The sequence below is a fragment of the Nymphaea colorata genome, chromosome 7, assembly GCF_008831285.2.
Source record: "Nymphaea colorata isolate Beijing-Zhang1983 chromosome 7, ASM883128v2, whole genome shotgun sequence".
NCBI lineage: Eukaryota > Viridiplantae > Streptophyta > Magnoliopsida > Nymphaeales > Nymphaeaceae > Nymphaea > Nymphaea colorata.
Genome location: NC_045144.1, coordinates 9,186,882 through 9,211,896, shown reverse-complemented (window position 1 = coordinate 9,211,896; position 25,015 = coordinate 9,186,882). Strand labels below are relative to the sequence as shown.

Genomic DNA, 25,015 nt, shown 5'->3' with positions numbered 1-25,015 from the left:
TATGTTATTTCAAAAGTATAGAACATTTTATTGGAGTTTATGTGTCACTCATTGTGTTAATCTTATGCTTCAAGATCTTAGTGAGATGCATGATATGAAATCAACTGCTGACCAATGCCAAGAGGTTACAAAATATATCTATAATCATGCATATGTCTTGAGTTTGATGAGAAAATTTACAAAAGGAGTTGAATTAATACGACCTAGACAAACTAGATTTGCCACAAATGTATTGACTGTGCAGAGTATAGTGAAACAAAGAACTCCATTAAGGCAGATGTTCTCTAGTGAAGAATGGGCTGCATATCCACATGCCCATAAAAGAAATTCTTGTTTAGTTGTGGATATTTTATTTAATAACGAATTTTGGGAATCATGTGTGAAGCTATTAAAGGTTTGTGTTCCATTCGTAACATAACTGACAGCGAGGATAGGTCTTCCATAGGGTACTTATATGAGGCCATGGATAAAACAAAAGAGGCAATTCGAGACAACTTGAAAGGGAAGAAAAAATTATATATGCCCATATGGAAGATTATAGATAAAAGGTGGACTGTACAGTAGCTTACTATCTAAATCCTGCAATTAGATTTTCTACTGCATTTAAAAAGGACAGAGAATTCACACATGGTTTGTTAAATTGTATTTCAGTGTTATCGGTAGATTCTAGAGAACAAGATGCTGTGCACAGTGAGTTAGATTTATATGACAGTTGTTTTGGGGATATGGGAGAACCAGGCGCCGTTTGAGCTAGGACAACCATGTGTCTAGGTAAATACATAGAAATTTTTAATTTACTTTGCATTTGTTACATTTGATTCTTTTACGTTGTTTTAAGTTTTTAACTTTTACATGAAATTTGTTTTATTTTTGTTTAGATTTGTGGTGGAATAGGTTTTGGATTGATTGTCCAAACCTAACACGTTTTGCAATTAAAGTCCTCGGCCAGGCATGTAGTGCTAGTGGATGCGAAAGGAATTGGAGTGTTTTCCAACATATCCACAACAAGAAAAAGAATAAGCTCGAACATAAAAGGTTGAATGATTTAGTCTTTGTTCGATATAATATGAGGTTGAAACAAAGGTAATATAGCTTAATATTTACATTTGTTTTACAATATGTTTATGTATAATTATATATTAACAAGTTTTCTCTTATTTAACATGGACAATTACAAAAAAACATCAGCAAGGAAGCACACATCTCAGTTTGATCCTATCAGTTTGGAAAATTTTGAAGATCTAGAGCCATGGATTGAGGAAGAACCACTGCAATATTTGATGAAGAAGATCCTCAATGCTTCAACCTTGAAGCTGAAGCACAGAAGAATTTGTTGATGAAGGAGAGCCTGTTGAATATGTTGGTGTTCAAATTCATGGAGATGAAGATGAAAAAGAAGATGGAGATGAGGATGATGAAGATTATGAATGAGAATCGAGAGTGCTTTTATTTTATAATCTTTTGATGTAAATCATGTGATGTCATGTAATACATAACATTTAGATAATAATAAGTCTATCATTATCTAAAACATGTTTTTTATGAAGAACTTATTATTATTTTTATTTTTACTGATTTTTTATGATTTTTTATGATTTTTTATATTTTTTTTCAATTTTTTTCTGATTTATTACTATTTTTTAAATTACGATATCATTACGATACGATACGATATTTTACGATACGACGTATCTTAAAGCCTTTCTGAATATGACTTACGATACACTTTTTACAACATTTCTAGGAACATCTACAACAACTAAGACTCTATAGAACGGTGAATATGACTAAACAAACCTAATTTTATTAAATTTTTTTCCTAAAAGTATATAGTATTATCCTTTTAGCATGATAGATTAATATTTGAAGCAGTTAGGGGGCATGGTAGTGATTTTGATAATGTGGGGAAGGTTTGAGACTGTTTTAATGAACTCTTGATGTAAACTATTGATGATATGAATATTACGTTGCTTGTAGGGAAAAAGTACTTATGTTGGTCAAATTATGATTTGAAGGGACGACAAAACATGTAAATTATTAGGGTTCAGACATATGTTAGGGTGAATAATACTTCTTTCGTGGGAATTCAATCAAATTTTACAATCTTACTAGTGAGCTAGAGTTGTCATCATCGAATTGACGAATGAGAAACATAATTGCCGGGATGACGCCTCAACTAAGAAAGTAAGTTGAGAAACATACTATTGATAGGTTGAATCGAGGTCTTGGAGCTTAAATCAATTGGTCATAACCTCAGAAAGATGAAAAAGGTTTGTTGGAAGATTGTACAGGCCGATTCTACCTTTCCGCACCCTCTTGAGACGACAACATATGCCTCAATGGTCTTACTTCTTTTAGAGTGAAGTGAAGGAAAAAACTCATCACTTTGAATTTTTGCATGTGAACTGGGTACATCGAGTAGGCCTTGAGTGAAAAGATTTGGAGCTCGAGGCAATTGTGAGTTTTTGTGGGGACACACGATAGATATGATGACATTACAGGCAAATTCCTACATGAGACCAAATATGGAGTGTGAGTTATGCTCCTAAGTGTGGGGTTTTTAGGATCGTTGAATCATATGATTGTGTTTCGTTTGACTTGAATCATATGATTGTGTTTTGTTTAACTGATATGTGATATAACATGCTTATTGTCATATGAATGCATGCGTGAGATTGATTGACTATTTTTAAAATAATATCAATGGCATAAGCATGCTAGGAATTATAATTGCTTAGGACAAATTAGGCGGGGTATCGAGTCGAGTATCTCTTCGACCTCGATTGTGCATTAGTGAGCATCCTAACATGATATTGACATAGGATAACTATGAGCCAATCATGGATCGAGACTACTTTCTATGGTTCGGTTAAGTTTTCGTATGAAGTGATTGTTATGCTTTGACTATTCTGAATGTTATGAGATTTTCGTTTGTATTGTTGTTGGGCAGTGATTCGATTGAATGGACTTACGGATAGAAGTGCCCATAATGTATGACCTGGCTAGCTAAGAGTATTGATTGAATGTGTGACCTTCTTAGAGAGATGATTTAGGGTTTGGATGCACTCGTGAAGTAAACCAACCTCGTGTGCTATCCTATCCTATTGTGAATGTGCTCTCATAATAGTAAATTAAGAAAGAATAATTGATTGGAGGGTTCTAGGTTATGGTAATATGTTTGAGATACATCCCGCCATCGCCATCGGTCTCGCCTGCTCGAAGTACAGCGGTGCAAGATCATAGGATATTGTTGTATGATGTGCTTGGAGCATTGGGCTCTCGCCTTCCCAACCCGAGTGTTTTAAGGAAGGCTGAGCAACTCTCCTTAGAATTCACACATCCATGGTTGATTGCTCTACCACTGTAGCGTGAACAGATCATTGCTATTTTAGGCCACCACGGTGGTCTCCTGATTGTAGGTCGCCCATGATGTACACACACTTATGGTTTGCACTCACAAGAGCTGTCAATTCACCGAATCAAATGTAAATAAAATGAATATAAATGAAACGAATGTGAATGGAGTGAATGTGAATGAATTAAATAAGACTATTAACTGTATTGATTGTGGCTATTGAGTGATCCATACATATCGTAGAATATAAGAAGGACCACTATGATAAGTTATGTAACTACATGCATGTAGCATGATATTGTAATGGTTATGTTTCTTTGTATGTTAGACTCCATATTTGAGCCCTTACCTTAGGGGGTTAGGGATTTTTCTGGTTTTTTTTGTCTATCTTTTTCAGGTTTTGGCATGCCCTAGACAATAGACGGCTCCTCTCACATCCTACTGGAGAGATTTTGGGTCTATAGTTGTGCCAGCGCATCACATTTTTGTCTCATTGATGTCTTGTTTTTGTTTAGACATCTATGTTTTGGTTCTGAAAGCATTTTTTGTCATATGTGTTATTGATAAACGTGAAGTCATTTTGTATAAACTGATTTTGGTACATAATGGAATATTTGTCACACTGTCATTTTGATTTACATAGCTTCATTTTAATTTTTGTGTCGTCACACCTTGACGTGTTTGTAATTTTTTTTTTGTTTGGGGTTAAAAAGGTCCGGGTGTGACACCATGGTTGTTGCCATAGGTCAGAGAGAGAGAGAGACCCGGTTGGGTCATGTGTTGTGGTTCATGTTTTAAATTGATTTTAATCTAGATTTTGATTTAAGTATTCTATCCAAATCGCTTTTGGGTTTTGGATCTTTGTATGGTTTGGATAATCTATGTTCTATTTAGATTTAGATTTGATGCAATGTCATATCCATGTGATGCCTAGATTTGAATTTGATGTAGGGTTCATGTTCTTGATATCCAGATCAAGATGTTGTTAGTTATCATGATCTAGTTTTCACTATAGCATGATTAGATCCATATGAAATTGAATTTGGATATATAATTATGTTTTAGGTCCTTATTAGATTCACTTATGGATTGTTTGGATTTTATAGCTATAGTTCTCGTTTGTATTAAATCAAAATATCATCATATTCTTAGATCCAGATTTTTGTGCTAGATCAATTAGTTTGGATTGATTTTCATGAACTTGATCCTATGATCTTGATCCAAACTCATGATTTGGTTTGGATGTGAAGTCTTGATCTGGATCTATTATCCTAATATATATTTATTTGGTCTAAATCTGAAGTCATGGTTTGGTTCTGGTGTCATGATTTGGATCTATTTGGTTTGAATTGAAAGTCATGATTTGAATCTATTTTGTTCGGATCTAGAAACTTGATTGTGGCGATGTGTTTTGGATCCATGCTCATGATTTGAATTCATTTGGCTTAAATCTAAGGTCATGATCTGGATCCATTTGATTTGGATTTCAAATAGTTTGTGCATGTCAATACCTATCATATTAGGATTTAAATCTCAAATTCTTGTGTTTGAAATTCTAAGATGAACTAACTTAGAACAACATCGACCTAAGTACCCTCTCTTATAGAAGTTAATTCATCTGATGAAATTAAGATGTTTGTATGTTTGTTTTCCATGTGGACATTGGCCAGCCAAAGCAAGGATGTTATACAATAGAATTCAATAATCTCACTCACTAATGAATATGCAACCATCTATGAGGTTTCCATGTGGGCAATAGGTCAGTCCTAAGAGCAAGGTGTTCTATAATAGCTTACATCATCATTTGAATTTGATGATTAAAAGTTGTTGTATGCCTAGTCATATATTGATAGTGTGCTTGTGTTTGTTTGTTTTGATCTTCATATAGTTAATGCAAATCTTGCTACACTAACTGCAAACATCACTTCTATTCCCATTTGAATGACACAAATTTCAAAAACTGGAGAGAGTGTGCAATGATAGTTCTTAGGTGTATGGATTTGGATCTTGAACTAAAAGAAGAGCAGCCAAAAGCTCTTTTGATGAAAGTTCCACTACGTATAAAAGAAACTTTAAGAAGTGGTAGCATTCTAATTAAATTTGTTTTATAATTATGAACATGTGATTTTAGAAACTTTAGGGAGGCTATATCTGAAAAAAGTAATGTCAAGCAGTTCCTTGCAGAGACGAAGAAATGTTTTGCCAAAAATGAGAAGACAAAGGCAAGCACACTTCCTACAATCATGCACCGTCCTTGGCACCAACTACATCATGGTTTGCTCTGACTTACTTCTAGGTAGCACTGCTACATTCTGAACGCGTACTCCCATGTTGGCTACTCCTCATCCACCCACTGACAAAGTACTTCTTCGACTCACTGACATATGCGACAACGGCCTTTAAGTTGCATACTTGATCGAAGGTGCACTTTGCAAGATTGGCTCCCGTTGTGCATGACTCTTCTCTAGATCTTTAACATCGACATAGAATGACTTCAAGTTGCATATGTGAAACACTTGATGCATCTTGAAGTCTCGCGACAAGTGTAGCTTGTATGCCAGCTTCCCAATCTTCTTGATTATAGTGAATGACCCTTCTTACTTTCAGATCAAGGCATGTTGTCAGCCACAAAAGATACCTTGCGATCAAGATACAACTTCACAAGGACCTGATCTCCAACTTGGAATTCAATAGGTCGTCGGTCTTTGTTAGCTACTTGTTCATCTTCTTTGTAGCCTTATGCAAGAATGCCTTGACGAGTTTCATATGCTTCTGCCAATCTCTCACAAACTAGTATGCAAATGTAGGTCTTTCCTTTTCCTAGGTAGCAAGAGTGTGCGACATCAGTGGTTGTCACCCTGTACCTATGTCAAATGGACAGTGCCCAGAAAAATCATTCTTCTTTAAGTTATAGCAGAATTGGGCAACATCGAGTAGCTTCACCTAGTTTGTATTGACGAAGTGTCACTGGTATGACTCCAACAAAGCATTGATATGCTCTATCTGGTCGTCTATCTACAAGTGGAAACTCATGAAAAACGGTATGTCTAAGTTAAAGAACTGAAATACTTCATGCCAAAACTTGCCCATGAAGCAAGCATCATAGTCACTCATAATACTCTTTGGCATACCCCAGTGTTTCACTATGTCCTGCATGAAGAACTTCGCCGCCTTCTTCGTAGGACATTCCTTTGAGGTTGGGATGAATGTAGCATACCTTGAAAACTTATCCACAACCACAAGGACAGAACTGACGCTGTCTACTTTTGGGAGGCTCACAATTAAGTCTATGGAGAGACTTTCCCATGAGTGCTCTGAAATGGGTAGTGGTTCTAAGAGGCTGGTACTTTTTGGTTCGACTCTTTATCTTGTTCATAGATGATATACGTCTTCACATATGCATCAACATCGTCGTGCATCTATGGCCAATAATAGCCACATTCAAAGAGTGCTAGGGTCTACTCTTGGCCAGGGTAGCTAGCCCATAATGTGTCATGGTACTCCTTTAAGAGATCCCATCGAAGGATGCCCAGAGGCATAAATGCATGTCCGCCTTTAGTGAGAAAAGGTCCATCCTGTAGCCAGAACCTCTGAGTCTTACCTGCTTCGACCAAGGCCAACAAGTGTTGAGTCGTTGGGTCCTGTCGCATCCCTTCACAAATGCACTTAAGGAAAGCACCCTCTAGTGGTACTTCATAGGCCTTTGCTCTAATTGTCGCAAGTTCAGCACTCTGACTCAATGCATTAGCAACAACGTTGGTCTTTCCCATCTTGTACTCTACAACAAAGTCGAACTCTCCCAAAAATTTCTGCCTGCAGGCCTGCTTTGGGGACAACTTCTTTTGTGTCTAAAACCAGCTTGTGGCTATGTTGCTTTTTTTTTCACGACGAACTGAATTCGCAATAGATAATGTCTCCTTTTGCAAAGACAATGCATAATAGCAGTCATCTCTCACTCATGCACAGTATAGCACCTCTCTATCTCCTTGAATTTTTGGTTCTCATAGGGGATCAGATGATCTTCTTGCAACAACACTCCTTCGATGGCAAAGTTAGAGGCGTTAGTGTGGACCTCAAAAAGTTTCAAGTTGTTGAACAACTTAAGCACATGCTCTCGCACAAGAACTCTCTTTAAACCTTTGAAAGCATATTGGGCAGACTATCTCGAAACCCAAACCTTGTTGTTCTTGAGTGAGTCAGTGAGGGGGCAACAATCAGACAATACCCCTCAATGAACTGCTTACAGTAATGGGCCAATCCAAGGAAGAAATGCAATTCAAGCACTATAGTTGGCAGCTTCTATTCTTAGATGGCTCTCACCTTCTTCAGATCTATTCGTAGCTGGTCGTCTCTGATAACATGGCTGAGAAAGCTTATCTCCTGTTGGCCAAAGAGACACTTTTCATTTTTCACATAGAGATCATTCTCTGTCAACACTTTAAATACCGTTCGTAAGTGACTAATATGATCTTCCATGTTTTCACAAAAGACCAATATATCATCAAGATAGACCCCCATGAACTTGTCAAGATCTTATTTATCAATGTTGAGAAGGTCACTGGTGCATTAGTCAACCCAAATGACATCACTAAGAATTTATAAACTTGATACCGGGTGACACAAGTGGTCTTTAGTTCATCTCCTTCTGCAATCTTGACCTGTCAGTAATCCGAATGAATGTCCAATTTCAAGAAGATTCATGCATTACCCAACTCATTGAACAAGTTGAGAATAAGTGACAAAGAGTTTTTGTTCTTGATTGTTGCCTTGTTTAATGCACAATAGTCCACACATAGTCGCTTTGAGCCATTATGTTTCATCTAGAACATCACATGGGCTCCAAATGATGCCTTTGAAGGTCAGAATGATGTTTGTTTCCAACGTCTCATCGAGTTGTCTTCATAGCAACTTCAATTTGGCCAATCTCTTATGGTAAGAAACCATGGCTAGGGGTCTACCTCCACAAACTAGTTCCACACCTCGCCTCAGTGGTAATCACATTGCTAGTTCAAGTGGCATTACTTTTTGAAACTCTTTCAACAAAGGAACTATACTATGTGGAATAAAAACTAGCCTGGCTTCTTCCTCGGCATGAATGGACACGAGGAACGTTTGCACTCTGTACCTCATGCCCTTTTTTAGTTGCATGGCAGACAACATGAAAAGTGACTTTCCTCTGACAGAGTAGCACAACACCGTGTGTGAATAGTCTAGCCTCATCAATGCCAATGAAGTGTATCTTGGCAACATCATAACATTTTAGCCTCGAAGGAAGTCAATACCAATAATCACCTTGAAATCATCCAAGGGAAAAATTAAGAAGTTTCTAGTGGCAACCTCTCTTTTGATCAGGATGGCTACACCCTTTTGCTTCTCAAAGGATAGGTCTGGCCATAGAGTTCACTGTCTTCAAGGTTCTTTGTCTAAGCTCAAGCTTCAAACTCAATCGCTTCGCCCCTTCTTTCGAAACAACGTTGTGCATTGCCCCTCAGTCTACCATAGTCATAAAAGACTTTCCCTTTAAAGTAATGTCCAAGTACATACATTCCTTATTCACCATCATGCTTGATGCCACTTGACTTTCGATAGCATTGAACATCTGAATGGCCTCCATCAGTGACTACGCTTCTTCGGCCTCATCGTTGATAACTTTTGTGGCATTGACCAACCAATCATATTTTATAAGGAGCTTCAGACATTGCCTGGCTATGTGCCTATCTCCATAGAACCACAAGTCACCACTTTACCTTGGTTATTGTTGTTTCTTGTGAAAGAAAAGTTTCTTCTCGAAATGGTGTTGGACTGATGACTCACCTTTATTGTCTCATTGGACCTTTTTATTTCCTCCATGATCAGATGTTTTCAAGGACCTGAAGTTGTTAGTGTAGTTTTTGCTTTGGGTATCGGCCAAGCACTCTGCTGCCACATAAGCATCCTCCAAGGTCTCTGGATTACTTCTTTCCACTTTGGATTGCACCCAAGGCTAAAGTCTCAAAACAAACCAGTCAAGTTTATCCTCTTCTAGCATATCAGGTACATCCAACATAAGCTTCAGGTAGGTCCTCACATAGTTTTGCAAGAATCATGTGTGCTTCAATTCATCCACCATTTGATACGCATGTCATCTTGCATTCAGGGACATGAAGTAGCTCCTCAACTCTTGTTAAAAGTCACCAAAGGTATCTATTTTGCAGATACCTTTTTTGATATCAAGCTATTTTTGCCTCCACCAAACAACATCATCTCCCTCAAGTAACATGGCTGCAGTTTTGACTTAGAGGTCGTCTTCCATAATGCTTTGAAAATCTAGGTATTTTTCTACTTAGAACAAAAAGTTGTCGATCACCTGGCTAACCTAGATGCCATTGAATTTTGTTGGTCTTTGTATGTCGACCTTTGATGGTCGATCATTACTGCCACCTATAGAAACCTGCTGCAGAGTGTAGTTCTTTGCATGAAGTTCCTTAACTTCAGCTTGCAATGCAGTCATTATATTAGAAAGTGACATGTTCATGCCCACAAGTCCAGCCATCTGTTCCTGCATGGTCTTTTTGTCCCTCAGTTCTTTGAAGGACTCGACTGGATTACCCAACTCTTCCTCATGTGAGGTTACGTTGACAATTAGCTTGTTGTTCACAATTTTGGTCAGGTCTTCCCAGCCATAGGATGTGCCCATATCGTTAGATTGAGCCACTCTCTTGCCCTTGGCACTTCACATATTATATTGAGTTGCTAGGATGTCCTCCTCAAACTTCGTTTGTCGACATGTTGCTCTACGCCGACTCTCTAACTGCTTCCCCAGATTGAGCCCGAATGTGGTCCTGATACCAGTTGTCACGAGGTGACTCTTCTCCGGCAGAAATAAAGACATACAAAGGAAGTTTGGTCTCGTATAAAACATTACGTAGACAACTCAAAAATAGTGCATAAAGAAATAATTTTTGAGTGCATAAAGAAATACAAGGAGAAGAAGAATTTGTAATGAATTGTTTCATTCACTTAGAAATATAATACATCACAAGAAAGAATAAGCAAGAAGATTGACTTGAGTTGACTTACAAGGGTGCCAGAAGGATCATACAATGGTTCTCATGGCGAATACCTAAAGTAAAGAATCTTAAACATGACACTTGGACTGGTGCAAGGGTATTCCCTTACAAGTGAACAATCATATACAAATGAACTTTGTAAACAAAAGAAAGACTATACAAATACAAACACAAGTATAACAATCCATAAGTTTAGTCCTGTATTGAAGATTGTGAGGGATCTTCAAGGACTTATAAAGGGGGGTCATTAATGAGATGAATGTCCTGGTTCGTAGCCTTTTTGAGGTTGGAGCTGAAACTGCTAGGGGGTGGGTTGGGATCCGCCAACCAGGGGCCTTACCCCAAGAGTGGGTCGGGTTGTTACAGTGGTATTAGAGCCGGTTCAACACTCGGACCTCGAGGGGGGAGGATTGTAAGACCCCATAAATTTAGTCTCGTATTGAAGATTGTGAGGGATCTTCAAGGACTTATAAATGTGGCTCATTAATGAGATGATTGTCCTGGTTCGTAGCCTTTTTGAGGTTGGTGCCGACACTGCTAGGAAGCGGGTTGGGATCCGCCGAACCAGGGGCCCGAGCCTAGGAGTGGGTCGGGTTGTTACAACAGGAGAACATCACAACCTCTGGATCTTTTTAATACACTGTTGGAATGTTAATGCCCAAATAGTTTTTTGCATTACACTAATTATCACATGTTTCACCAACAAATTTGTATGTTCCACACAATAGATTTCCATGTTTCGTATAAGTATCACAATTTATTCACAATGATTTGCATGCTTCATACAAATGTCACATGTTTTGATCGACAGATTGTTGCATGTGTCAAACAAGAGATTTGCATGTAATAAACAAATTTTGCATGTACCACACGACTTTTACATGTGACATGAAGTTGATTTCCATTTTCATGCACTATACACTTTTCAGCATGTGGCCTTCCTCATATGCCTTTTATATACATCTTGTTATATCAAACATGATATTTTGTGCAAAAAACAATATAATCATACAGTATATATCTACAAAATACATTGTTTAGACATTGTTTCAATACATTTAAGAACATCCGAAAACAACATTTTTTTCACACATACTTTGAAAATAAATGATCTACATGCTCCACTTATGTAGGAATATTTCCATCACTCGTGCGTGTGTGCGCACACACACACACTATATATATATATAATGAATGTCTTGCTATGCCATGGCATAATGGGTGCACAATGCACAAGCTACTCCTTGATGCGTCGGGCAACAACCAAGGGAGTAGGCCGAGTGTCACACCTCGACACTTTGACCCTCAAATAATTTTTTTTTTTGTTAAAACATAAAATGTTGAGGTGCGATAACAAAACAATTAAAAAGTAAAGGAGCTATGCAAATCAAAGACAATGGGGCGAACTTTCCATCATATAATAAATTTTGTTCATACAAAATTACTTCACATTTCTCAAAAACACCTACGACAAAAATGCCCCAAAACCATGACATTGATGCATAACAAAAATAATATATCAAAGAGACTGAAACATGATGTGCCGGCACTACAATAGACCCAAAATCTTCCTAGTAGGATGTGAGTTAATAGACCCAAAATCCTCCCAGTAGAATGTGAGTTGAGACATCTGATCAACCTGTTGCCTCGGGTCCGCTAAAACCTGAAAAATAAAGCAACAAAGCTTAGCCTTCACAGTATGACAACACACCAGATAAATCCCTAACCCTCTAAGGCAATAGCTTGAATATGGAATAAAACAAATACAATAACAAAACACTATCATGTAGTGATAGGAGCACGCAGTCACATGACTTGTCTTGAAAGCCCGTCATGTATACCATGACGTGTAAAGACCACTCAATGGCCACCACTTAACACATTTAATGATCACATTCACTTCATTCACATACACTTCATTCACATTATTTTCATTTACATTAGCTTTAGTGAATTGACAGTTCATATAGGTGCAGCTACAGACATGTGCATACTACGGGCGACCTACAGTCGGGAGACAACCCCGTGGTGGCCCAAAACGATACAGTTCCATTCACGCTGCAGTGGTAGAGCAATCATTCGTGCATGTGTGAATTCCAAGGAGAGTTGCTCAGCCTTCCTTAGGACACCCAGGTTGGGAAGGCGAGAGCCCAACGCTTCAAGCACATTACACAACTATATCTTGAGGCCTTGCACCGCCTGCACTACGAACATGCGAGACCAATGGCGAAGGCGGGATATCTCCCAAACACATCGCCACAACCCACTAACCTGACATCTATTAATCTTTCTTACTTATTATTATGATAGTACATTCACAATATGACCGGTTAGCACATGAGGTCAGTTCACTTCATGAGTGCATCCATACCTCCAAACGCCTCCACACAAGGGCTACACATATAGTCAACATTCTTAGCTAGTCGTCATAGCATTACAAGCACAACTACCCTTAATTTCATTCTATTTGCATAATGCCCACGACAATGCATACAAAACATATTACAACATTCACATTAATCAAACACATCAATCACATCTTTCAAAACTTAGCCAAATCATAGAGAGAAGTCTCGATCCGTGATAGGCTCGTAGCTATCCTATATAATTATCATTTTAGGATGTTTTCTAATGCACAATCAGGTTCGAGTAGACACTTGACTCGATACCCCACCTCATTTGTCCTAAACAGTAGTCATTGCCAATGCACATGCAATTGAGTAGTAATTTTAAAAACAAAATCAATCATACATTCATTCAATCACATACATACATTCATTCAATCACAACACAAGCATAGGATCCAATGATCCTGAAGGGAACACATTCTAAAGTTAGCCCCAGGCAGGGATTTGCTTAGAATGCCGCCATACCTGTCGTGCGTCAACAAAATACTAGAAATGCCTCAAGCTTCGAATCTTGTCGCTCAAGGTCTACTCGATGTGCCCGGTGTTCTTGCAAACATAAAGCAAGTGATAAGTTCTCTACTCGCTTCACTTTACAATCTATACAAGTACGAAATATAATAATTAAGGCATAGGTCATCGCATCAAGAGGGTGTCGACAGGTAGTATCTACCCACAAAGCCCTCCAATAGGTCTCTTTTCATGACCAAATAACTTAAGTTCTGTGTTTTCAATTGCACCAATCGGTAGTACGTTTCTCACTTGCCTTTCAAGTAGAGACGTTAACCCCACAATTAAGCTTCCCAACTTACATACTCTTTCCCAACCAACAACATAATACGCACATTGACAATAGTGTGTGCCACGTGTTCGTTACAATGGTCCTACACCTCCTCCACAATATCAAAGTCTCTACCATGCTTCCTGATCACCTCGAAAATCAACCCATCATGCTAAAGAGATAGTTTGACATGTGGATCCTCGTCCCTCCAAAATAGTTATAGACCTTCCTCAAAAAAGCAAAGTCGTTAACGTACATTCTAAATCATCAAATCTTAAGTCTAACATGCTCAATCAATAATGATACATGCGCTAACAGAAATTATTAGACAATTTAGGCTCGATTAGGCCTCACTCACCCCACTCTTAGAATCCAAACTGCTGTAGTGCTCCCGACAGCTACCTCAAGTGTTTGACTAAGCGCCAATGCCAACAACATAGCCTAATTGCTGGTAAGAGGGAAAATGCAGACTTCTCTAGCTGAAATCCAACCAAATAGCAATAATTATGATGAGAATCAGCCGAAAAGAGATCAAAAGAAAGGTTTGCTGTGAGAATAGGGCCTCCAGAAGTGAAGGGGCTGGTTCGGCTGAAGGTGGGAGACACTCGGAGTGAGGAAGAAACCCAAAGTAGAGAGGGAGAAAAGTCCATAAGGGTGACACAGATCGGGGGAGGCAGGGAACAACAAGAGAGAGGGAGGTTGAAAACGAGAGAGAGAGAACACGAGAGAATGGGAGTGAGAGTGAAACAGCACGCGTGAGGGAGACAGTGAGAGAGGGGAAACAAAGGGTTCAGGCAAGGGAGAAAGGGCAGGTGCGAGAGAAAGAGAGTGTGCAGAGAGGGACAGTTGTGAAGGAGGGAGACAATGAGGGTGAGAGAGGGTGGGAACAAGGAGACAAGAGGGAGAGAGAGAATGCTGCGACTGATAGAGATGGGTAGTAGAGAGAGAGTGCAGTGAAGGGCGAGGAAGAAGAAGGAGAAGAGAGAAGAGGCAAGGAGAGATCAATAAGGCTCACCTGAGCACTGCCATAACCGCCATACACCCCCATCGCCGCTGCTCCTTCTGCCTCCTGCTTCACTATGATGCACGAATCAGCAACAAAGGATGAATTAGCGACAGGGAGATGAAGGCGGAGAGCGGGCGTTGGGCCCTCTTCACGCGATGGATTTCAGGTCCGGGTCTAGACCCCAATCCAATCCAAACTGCAAAGAATAAAACATTACACCGAGGCCATCCGGTGGTCCATAAATATGCCCCTCAACAACCCTTCCCACCAAGGATGGTTCGGGGGCATGACTGCCTCCTCAAGCCTAAAAAGAGAGGCAGCTGGGGCCTCTCCTACTTAAAATTTTTCACCCCAATGGCACCGGTGGTAGCCCCGCAAGGCATCACCATCGGTCTTGGCCTAACGAGGCATCACTATGGGTCGCCAATGATGTCCTACTGGGACATCCCCAGTGGCCCAACTAGAAAAATTTGTCAGTCACGCAAAATTTTTTGAGCGACGTGACAAGCAACTGCTGCCTAAGGCTGGGCACTGGGCCAGGCCACGGCCAGCTACACGGTACCCAGCCTGACTTGGGCATGGGCTCGGGCCTGGGAAAAAGGAACCCGAGCCGGTCTGACTCATTATCACGCCAGCTCGGGTGGGCCTAATAAGCCCAATTCCGACTCGATAAATTTTAATTTTTTTTATTAATTTATATAGATATTTATAATATTTTATTATAAATAATTATATATATATATTATTTTATATTAAAAATATATTTTTAAATTTAATTGGGCCGAGCTTGGGTTGGGCTCGGGTTTTCCGAGTCAGGCCATGCCCAGGCCTGGTTTTTGGATGCCAGGTCGGCCCGGGCTCGACTCGTTATCAGGCTGGGCCAGGCTAGGCCGGCCCGATGCCTAGGATTAGCTGCCCCTTGATAAAATCGGGGATATATATATATATATATATATATATATATATATATCCCCGATTTTATCAAGGGGCAGTTGGCTATTGCCTCTTTTCCCAACATTGCCAGGGCTGGAAAGGGGATGCAATGGCCTCCCCCTTATGATGGCTGCAATGCATTGGGTGACGAGGCCTGATGCCTGTGGTTTTTTAAATAAAAGGAGAGTCCAACTGAAAATGGAGCGCACCTGCTACGTTTTTAAAAAGCATACTGGGGCACTCACTATATATATATATATATATATATATATATATATATATATATGTGTGTGTGTGTGTGTGTATGTATATTCTAAACCATAATGTACATGAAATATATGTTTTACTAGTGTTGGAGTATTTCCCGTACATGTATATGTATTTCATATTTTAGAAAAAAATACACAAACTACTGACTACCTGACTTGGTGAAACATGTAATATACAAGCTAGTAAGGTCAACACCATAACATTGGTAAAACAACATACTAAAATATGGTAATGGACACAATTGCTACAACAAAGCTTCCTATAAAACCAAACATGTAAACTAGAGTGTCAAAGCCCGGAAAAATATATCAACGCACTAAGTAAATTATTTTATTTTCATGTCTCAATTTTGGCAATTTTTCTCATGATATTCTGCTCCTCGATATGAATGGTATCTCCTTGGTTTTTCTGCATCACTATCAAGTATTTTTGCATACTTATATATCTAAATGAAGGAATGTTTTTTGAAAATAGAATATCTTAAGTAAAGTACTTTACCTTGCCTTCATGCTTTGAATGCATGTGCACGAATCATGCCCATATTTACTGCAAACGACACATCTTATATGAAATTTGGTTTGATGGATGCTTCAAACAATTCACTTTAAACTCCATTTAGGAGAAGCTTGTTCACAAACCTTGACGACATTAACATCTTCTTCTTGTAACCTTGAAAACATTAACATCTTCTTCTACTTATGTATGTCGCAACACTTTCATTGGACATTTTTACTGAAACATTTGCAACTGACTCCTGAAGTATATTGTGCAAATCTTGTAACAATTTATCAAACTTCACTAATGCATGCTCAACACTTTTTTTATTTGATAATGCTTCCTTTCCACACAAAGTTGTCTTTAACTAAAGAATATTCTCAATCGTTAGTAAAGCAGTTTTTTCATCTGTCTGTGTTTGAAAAGTAAAAGATTTCTGTAGAGCACTTTTTTGCCTATAGATATTGGCACTTTAGCAAATATATACCAATTGCAGCATCTGTACATAGTTGGCTGATTTCAATATATATATATATATATAATATCCATTGAAATCAACAAGCTTTTTTTATATGGTTAGATAGTTATTTTTTATTTTGTTTCACAAAAAACTATCACACAAGTTATATTTATGACGATCAATTGTTTAGCCATGGCTTTTAGCGATAAAATGGATTTCTCGTGACAATTTTTAGTGACATAAAATAAAAAATAACCATCCAACCACTAAAGTGGCCAACTAATTTTGTCCAATCACAACTACCCGATGCATTACAGTATATTATGAGAGACTGAAAGATTTTTTGTCCAAACTTGAATGGAGAAATCCACAAATCCTGGAATTTCTATGTCTAGATATAGATTGAAAAATCCTCTTGCATAGGATACACGTGCTTGGATGGAGGTTTGAATAGTGATATATATATATATATATATATATATATTCTGTGTTTGAAAAGTAAAAAATTTCTATAGAGAACTTTTTTGCCTATAGATATTGGCACTTTAGCAAATATGTACCAATTGCAGCATGTGTACATAGTTGGCTGATTTCAATATATATATATATATATATATATATATATATATCCATTGAAATCAACAAGCTTTTTATATGGTTGGATAGTTATTTTTTATTTTGTATCACAAATAACTATCACACAAGTTATATTTATGACGATCAATTGTTTAGCCATGGTTTTTAGCGATAAAATGGATTTCTCGTGACAATTTTTAGTGACATAAAATAAAAAGTAACCATCCAACCACTAAAGCGGCCAACTAATTTTGTCCAATCAGATGCATTGCAATATACTATGAGACGCTGAAAGATTTTTTGTCCAAAATTGAATGGAGAAATCCACAAATCCTTGAATTTCTATGTCTAGGTTTAGATTGAAAAATCCTCTTGCATAGGATGGAGGTTTGAATGGTGATATATATATATATATATATATATATATATATATATATATATAGGAATTGAAATCAATCAGCTAGCTTTGCAGTTGAATTATTATTTTTGATTTTGTGTCCATAAAAACTATCGTAAAAAATGCATTTGCAACAGCGAATTACTTGGCTACGGTTTTTAACAATTAAATTTATCTTTAACAACTGGTTTTAGTGACACAAAAGGATAAAAAAATAACTACCTCATTACAAAGGTAGCCCACTAAGTTTTTATTTTTATTTTACGTTTCTAAGAGTTGTAAAAGGTGTATTGGTGACGACCAATTGTTTGTTCAAAGTTTTTAGTGATGTAATGTACATGTTACGATAGTTTTAGCGACAAAAAATAAAAAATAACAATAGTTTTTTACGAAAAAATTAGAAAAATAACCATCAACTGGTACCCGCTGGATTTGACAAATCGCGGAGGTCGCTAATAAATTCCAGAGCTGTGGTCCTCCTCATGGGAAAGTACAAGGGGCGTACATCGCTGGAAATCCAGGGCGGAAGATAAACAACCGAAAAATGAACAAGGATAAAGAAGTGAAAGCCCAACCATCCGCCCGCTGGAACGGGGAGACGAGCTTTTGTTGACAAGGTAAGGAGGGACGGAAGCATGCCGTCCTCGTCACTCCTCTCGTTCTTGGAGGCTCCCGTCCACCCCCCGTCCCATCCCAATGCGTTGAAGCACAAGATCAGGACGCCATCGAAATATCGAAACGTGACGGTTTTTAATCATAATGGCCCGCTGAGCTTGTCATGGAGTGAAGGAAAGAAGAAAGAGTTCAGTGGTAGCCATTCTTCGCAAATCCAGCAAGGGGCTCTACCTCTGGCTGTCACTATTTCAGTTCTTCTCTGCTCATTTCCAGGTACCCATCAATGTCACTGTCATGAACTGACCTTTCGGAACGTTGAGCACCACTTTCTTCTTCTTCTTCTTCTTCTTCTTTCACTTTTGCTCTAACTGAATTATATTCGGATCCTGTTTGGGCTATTGAAATCAATAGTGTTGCAAAATCACCTCTATGGCTTCATTACTGAGTTTGGTCGAGGGGAGCCAATCTTTCCCCTGCAAAATTCTGGAGTTAGGATCGCCATGTGATAAACAGGCAGCCACCAAGAAAATGTTTAGCAGCCCAGACAGAAGAGGGTCTTATAAAAACTCTTGTACACTGATAGGCCAAGTTTTGCTTGTGAAAGATTGTTTATCATAACCCTTACCAGAGCAGCCCTAGTATGTTCTCTTCAATGGTTTAATTTCACAACTCATTCTGATGTTGTAACGGATAGAGGATTAACTTTGTTCAAGTGTCAGGATTGGATACAGGGTTACCTTTGTTTTTAAGTGTCAAGGTTGAATATCTGCAATTTGGGCCTTGTTATTCTGATTTATGTTTCAAATAACATCCAGCTTCCGTGGGCATTGTAGTCCACGTGCCAGTCGTTGGGTTAATAGGTCGTTTATTCATCACGATCAACTGTATACAGCTGCTAATTTTTTCACTCTCGTAGTGTAGCGAAAGCAGGAATCCTCTCTGGCTTCTCAGGCCTTGAATCGGTCCCGGGACCCCAGCTGCCTCAAGTTGATTTTCTGGCGCGGTTAAACGGTTCGTTCATGAACTTCCAGTTTTGGATTTCCTTGTTAATTCCATAGCGAGAACACTTCTGCATGTAGTAGAAAAATGACCTAATTTTCCTGTTGGCTTTCAAATCATTAGACCTGAAGTAGGTTTCTTACGAAGGTACAGAGTTCATGTGCTTTATGTGTTCGATGTTTGTTCTCTTTTTTCCTGAGTAGCAGAGACACTACTCTCGGAATAAGAGATCCAACAGCCCTGGAGTAACTTGCCTTGCTTATAGGGTCGCCTGGATGATGTAGAATTCTGGGGCAAAGGCCAAAACCCAAGGATTTTGTCCAAGGCAAACATGGCAGAACTCAGAACCCATCACCGGCCACCTATTGCAAAGGCCCTCCTCGATTGTGCTTAACCCCTTGGGTTTGTGTTTGTTCTGTTACTGTCGATAGTTTAGTGAAGAACTAAGAGGTTTATATGTTAGGATTCACCAAGTCAGGTGGCATGACATAGCTCATTTCTAGTGTCTATATATGTAGATTCTGCATCAGGCCATTAAATTTCTCTTGGTATACAATTAAATATCTACTAATAGGTCATGTTGTAAGTGTAGTTAGTAAGCCTGTGAGAGGGATGATTATTGACCCTCAACACCTGTGCCTTGGACAAGCATAAACACTATCAGTCCTATCTAGTGGCCACCCCCATACTTTGGACGTTAGGTGTTCAACAAGGGAGAGCGTGCGCTTTGTAGATATTTGGAGCCAATCCTGGATTTGCTCACCTATTGGCAGAATGCTTTATCCTAGCACTTATGTGAACTTGTTCTAACTTCTGGGTACATTGATTTCCCTCCTTTTCTGTTGACCAGGAATCCTTCAAGAACCAGGCCACTTAGTGGGCTGGTACTTGAGAGGTAAACACGTGAACGTGATGCAGCTTCATGCATTATAATGCCAAATCTAATGTTGTAAGAGCGGCAGGGACGGTCTTCAGTGTAGCTAATAGGAATTCAGTATTCATTCCTTACCAACTGCTTTCAGAAATGTGGCGAAAAGCTCGTGATATTTATGAGAAAATCAAATAATACGAAAAAGGAAAAAATGTTGAGTTTTTTGAAAATCTCACCCAAAATGAAACTCTCATGAAGTTATTGTCATTTTTTTCAAATCTTTTCCAGAAATTTAATATTTTTTAATGTTTTGAAAATAGTTAAGTTTTTTATTGTTTTTAAATTTTTTTAAAAATTGTCGATATTTTCCTGAGATTACCCAAGGAGAACAACTTCGCCGAAAAATACTTGAGAAGAACCTCGCCAGGATTTTCCTGAGAACGATATTTGTGACAATGGTTCATCCAAAGATAAATCGGCTCAATCTTATCTTTAGATTTTGTCTTTAGACTAATATGGCATCATTGGAGAACTATCTAGCTGTACTTTAAGCACAGTTTTGCTGGTTGACAAAGAGATCCTATTAATGTGCGTGGAAGCCTTTTTAAAATGTTGGGGATGTGAAATGTAAGATTCGGATGATGCTTTTGCGGCTTTTATTTGCAAGCCTGAAACAGAAGTCTGACTGCTATTAGTCTTGATTGTGATCTTCCCTCGTCTTTTTTCCATTCGTTTGCAGAGGAAAATCAAAAGAAGTATGCTGACTTTGACGCAAGGTTTAAATCTTCACCTTTGCTGAAAAAACTTCTGGAAAAGTCTAAGCTCAACAGAGAGAAGTAAGCATTATTCATTTTCTTTGAGCATTGAATGTACTGTAATATGCATGTTTCTTTGCTTTATAGTTAGGACATAAACTGGGTTAGGAGGCTGTAACTATTATGGCCATTTTAATGTTTTAGTGGATTTGAAGTTTTTCTTTCCTCATTTTCATGTCAGGTTAGCATCTTATCTAGAGTCGTTAGAAATGGTAGATGCTCACATGTTGCATTTCTTAATGGGCCATCTGTTGCGCATGAAAATCACATGTACATCTGGTTAGATTTCAACTAGCACAGTTGAGTGATAGACAACCTCAATTGAGCCTTACAGAGTGGCATTTGTTTACTCTGAAATGTGCCATCCATACTTCAAAAATGTTTCTGCATGGCATTCCCATGGTTGCTGGGAAATTTTAAAACTTTCCCTAAATTTTTCTTTGCTGATGCCATAAATTTCAATACATGATTTCCATATAAAGGACTACAACATAAACCAAATCAACAACCCATGTTCCTCAATCTCCAATACCTCACCTTATTCATAACTGCTTAGTTCTACTAATGGAATCCTTTAATTAACTTGAATTTGAAAGCATATGTAAGTCGGTGAGCAAATTAACTTGGATTTGAAGGCACATTTAAGCCGGTGTGCAGATTGAGCGTCTTCATTTGTGCCATATGGAAAAGTTATAAGGCATTATTTGTTCTCTGTATTTCCAGAAACCGGCAACAAATTCTGGATAAGTATTGTGAACGTGGAGCAGAATGGGGTGTTGGTGATTGTTCAACTGAAGGAATGACGCCAGAAGAAAGGGATGTGTTCATCAAGACACTGAAGAAAAATAGCACTGCTAGATAAGCCAGGGTTTGTTTTTTCCTTCTTCTGTGAGTTTTTTTCTCTTGCATCAGACTATGCAAGTAACAACATGATTCCAAATTTGTGAAAAAGCCGACCTTTCCCTTTTTGGTCATAGGCTTTCATCTAGGTTTTTCTAACCATTCATATTTTGGCTGGTAGTTTACCGGAATATCATTTGAATGAAAACGATAAACCTCTCTCTCTCTCTGCATTATTGGTTAATATTTTCGGATTCACATAATCACTGTTGGTCACTAAAAATGCCTGTAAGTTGGATAATCTCTCTCTTTTGTAAAAATGCCAAAAAGTAATATATGCAAGTTGGCAATTGCAAGCACGTGAATGTTCCGATCTTAATAACAAGCTTAGCAACAAGAGTTGCATTCTGTTAGCACGTGGTTTATATTTAAGACAATTACATGTTTTTGAGCATGGTTGGCAAGCCCAGGAATTGTTCTCAGATTGGCCAACAAATGGGATGCGGATTTGGTGTCTCAGCCGGTTAGGTCACAAAATTTTAAATAAAAATAATGAACTTTTGGCTTGATATTTCCAACATAAGAAAATCTGAAATTTTTCCAACATGAGAAATGAGAAAGCATATTAAGCGATCAATAAACTAAAGGATCATCAATCATTAAAGACGAATTTCGTTTTCTGTTGTATAGAGAGAGAGAGAGAGAGAGAGAGCTTGATTTTCAACTTTCAACCTACTCGGTAGCAAAGATGGGCATCAATGAACACCAAAATTTTCACTTTTTCATTTTCTTGTTTTACCAGGACTGTGAGCCAGGTCCACCTCGAGCTCAGTCAACTCGACTGACTCAGTTCATATATTGCTCAACCCGAGCTGTACAAAGTCACTCAAATTCGACTCAATAGACTGTCCCGACTCGTACTGGACTCCTTTAAACTCGTTTACCATTCCTTAATTTCAAGTTTAGAAATGACAAAAAAAAAGACAGATTAAAAGAGCTTACTGGAGTTTAATCAAGTTGAGTTCATGTGAACTCAAACTTGACTCATTTATTAACTTGAGTTTTAAGTTAAGCTCGAACTCGACGTTTACAAACAAGTCAGCTTGAATCTAGTTTGGGTCAAGCTGAAGTTGGCTCGACTCATTGTAGAACAGTAACTTAGCTATTCTCCAACAACCTTTTTAGATTGTTTTTTGAACTGTTTGCAAACTTCTTTAAACCTATGATTGGCCCTTTACCTGAAGATGTTCCCGGCCTATTCTGTCCTGCTTCCTTCTAGGCTTACGTTACCTAATTGTTCCTAGACCCGGTAGACTGTTAGCTCCCACGTTTGTGCCTATACTATTTTATCATTTGTCCCGTCATTTTGGCCGACACTTAAAAACACCAGAAATCAATAAGCTAAACGGCCATTCAACCTCAGTTAGGATTACTTCAACCCCACCGTAGGTAAGTGTCATTTCTAGCTCAACAATTTCCAGCTTAGTTGAAACCAGCTCGATCGATAGGGCTCATTTCCTAGGAAATGGACCAATTCTAGCTCAATTCTGCATTTTTAGCCCGGACTATGCTCAAATCAGTTCCATCACAAGCCATGTGACCTAGCCTTAGTATGATATGTGTTATGGTCACCTAGCAGTTTTAGTTCAAACTCAGTTTATCCCTATCACTGGGTCACTCCCACTTCACCTTAACTCATTTCTAGATCAGTGAAGGTTAGATTATACTCTTCATAATCTATTCACTTTAGCCTCAGCATGGATTGAGTTCAAGTGCCCGAGGTACAACTCAATTCACTGTTTTTTTGATACCAAGTTCACTCACTTCATTCTCAGTGTCAGTCCAAGCTTATTTTAATTAGACTGTTTTCAAATTTTTGGTTTCTGTTTCAGCTTAACGTTGCTTTTGACAATCCTTATCTGGTCCACTCTGCTCATCCAAAAAGACCATGTCTGAAACCTTTTATAACATTCATTTTTTCCATCGCTCCACTCAATGGTCTTCTGCCAATTTGGAGCGAGTCATTTTAGAAAAACTGAATCTTAGAGCAAACCAAGTCTAGTTTTTGAACAACACTTGAACCAGGTTCAGTCTAAGAGGCTTACCACCACATGCTCCAGTCTGGTAGGCTAGGTGCGTTTCAATTTTTGAGATTTTTAGCAATGGAAAAATGATCATTTGACATCGATATTCAAGTGTAATTTGAAATATTATTCTGATATATACTATTCTAGTATTCAATATATAGCTTTATACACCCAACTGTGTATGCTTTAGTAGGCATTACGGTTTTGCTCAAATCAAGTAGAGGCCATCTCTTAACCAGGAAGGCTTACCAATAGGCGTGAGCCACATCTGATCCAAATCTAGGGCTTGCCTCTTTTAGGCTAAGTCCAAGACAACTAAACCCCATCTTCCAAAACTGAGCCTATTGGACTTATTCGGTGACCAATGAACTTAGTTTCTATCAACCTAAGCTTGTTGACCAGCTAAGTTCAAATATACTGAATCCAGGCTAGGTCTTAAACTAAACCGACTTTAACTGAAACCAATGTCTCCTACTTAGCTTATAACTTCTACTCCTTTACGTCCTTTGCCTGCTTAGAAGTTTGAATCATGCAAATTGTGTGCAGGAATGTTCCATAAAAATTTCTTTGTTGATGGATGTCGATTTTGTCGACTTTCTTTTCCTTTCTAAACTTTCTTGTCCTGTCCTTGTTTTCTGAGGCTTTCTTCACCACATGTATCAATGATGTGTAACCTTTCTGTCTGTGTTCTATAATCATCAACAGTTCCTCGTGAAGCAAAGGTTCTTCCATCATTTGTTTTCATAGCATAAACAAACTTCCTTGAGCCATATTTCATGGCATGTTTTCCATGATTCAACCAGTTCAAGCTAAACCATAGTTATTATTGGTCATCAATTCCTTAAAGGCAATTGGACAATTGTCAGAGAAAGTATCCTTGGCCCAACACCATCACTATATTATGAACAATATATTTAATAATTGTTGCTATTCAGATAATTGGATTTGTTCTTGTAAAGGATTACAAACTGTTTGAAACTGCTCGTTGTAAGTGTTATCATTTCAAAAAAACTAAAAAGATGGTGTAACTCCTTATTGATGGACTTTTTGGTGTAATACTT

At 38.3% G+C, this 25,015-nt stretch overlaps 1 protein-coding gene across 1 annotated transcript; it reads left to right on the top strand.

Annotated features, from left to right (window-relative positions):
• The first annotated feature begins 18,259 nt into the window (after nt 1-18,259).
• LOC116257293 (uncharacterized) lies at nt 18,260-22,092 on the top strand. The gene is made up of 4 exons (XM_031633906.2): nt 18,260-18,615; nt 19,264-19,353; nt 20,952-21,048; nt 21,751-22,092. The coding sequence occupies exons 1-4, from the start codon at nt 18,363-18,365 to the stop codon at nt 21,887-21,889; spliced, it is 579 nt and encodes a 192-aa protein (XP_031489766.1). The 5' UTR covers nt 18,260-18,362; the 3' UTR covers nt 21,890-22,092.
• The last annotated feature ends 2,923 nt before the right edge of the window (nt 22,093-25,015 follow it).

What these genes read in the sequence shown, in the direction of transcription:
- LOC116257293 (XM_031633906.2), top strand. Translation starts at nt 18,363, where the DNA reads ATGCCGTCCTCGTCACTCCTCTCGTTCTTGGAGGCTCCCGTCCACCCC. An exon ending in TTTTCTGGCGCGGTTAAACG is followed by an intron (nt 19,354 to 20,951) that starts GTTCGTTCATGA and finishes ATTCGTTTGCAG; the next exon opens with AGGAAAATCAAAAGAAGTAT. An exon ending in TCTAAGCTCAACAGAGAGAA is followed by an intron (nt 21,049 to 21,750) that starts GTAAGCATTATT and finishes CTGTATTTCCAG; the next exon opens with AAACCGGCAACAAATTCTGG.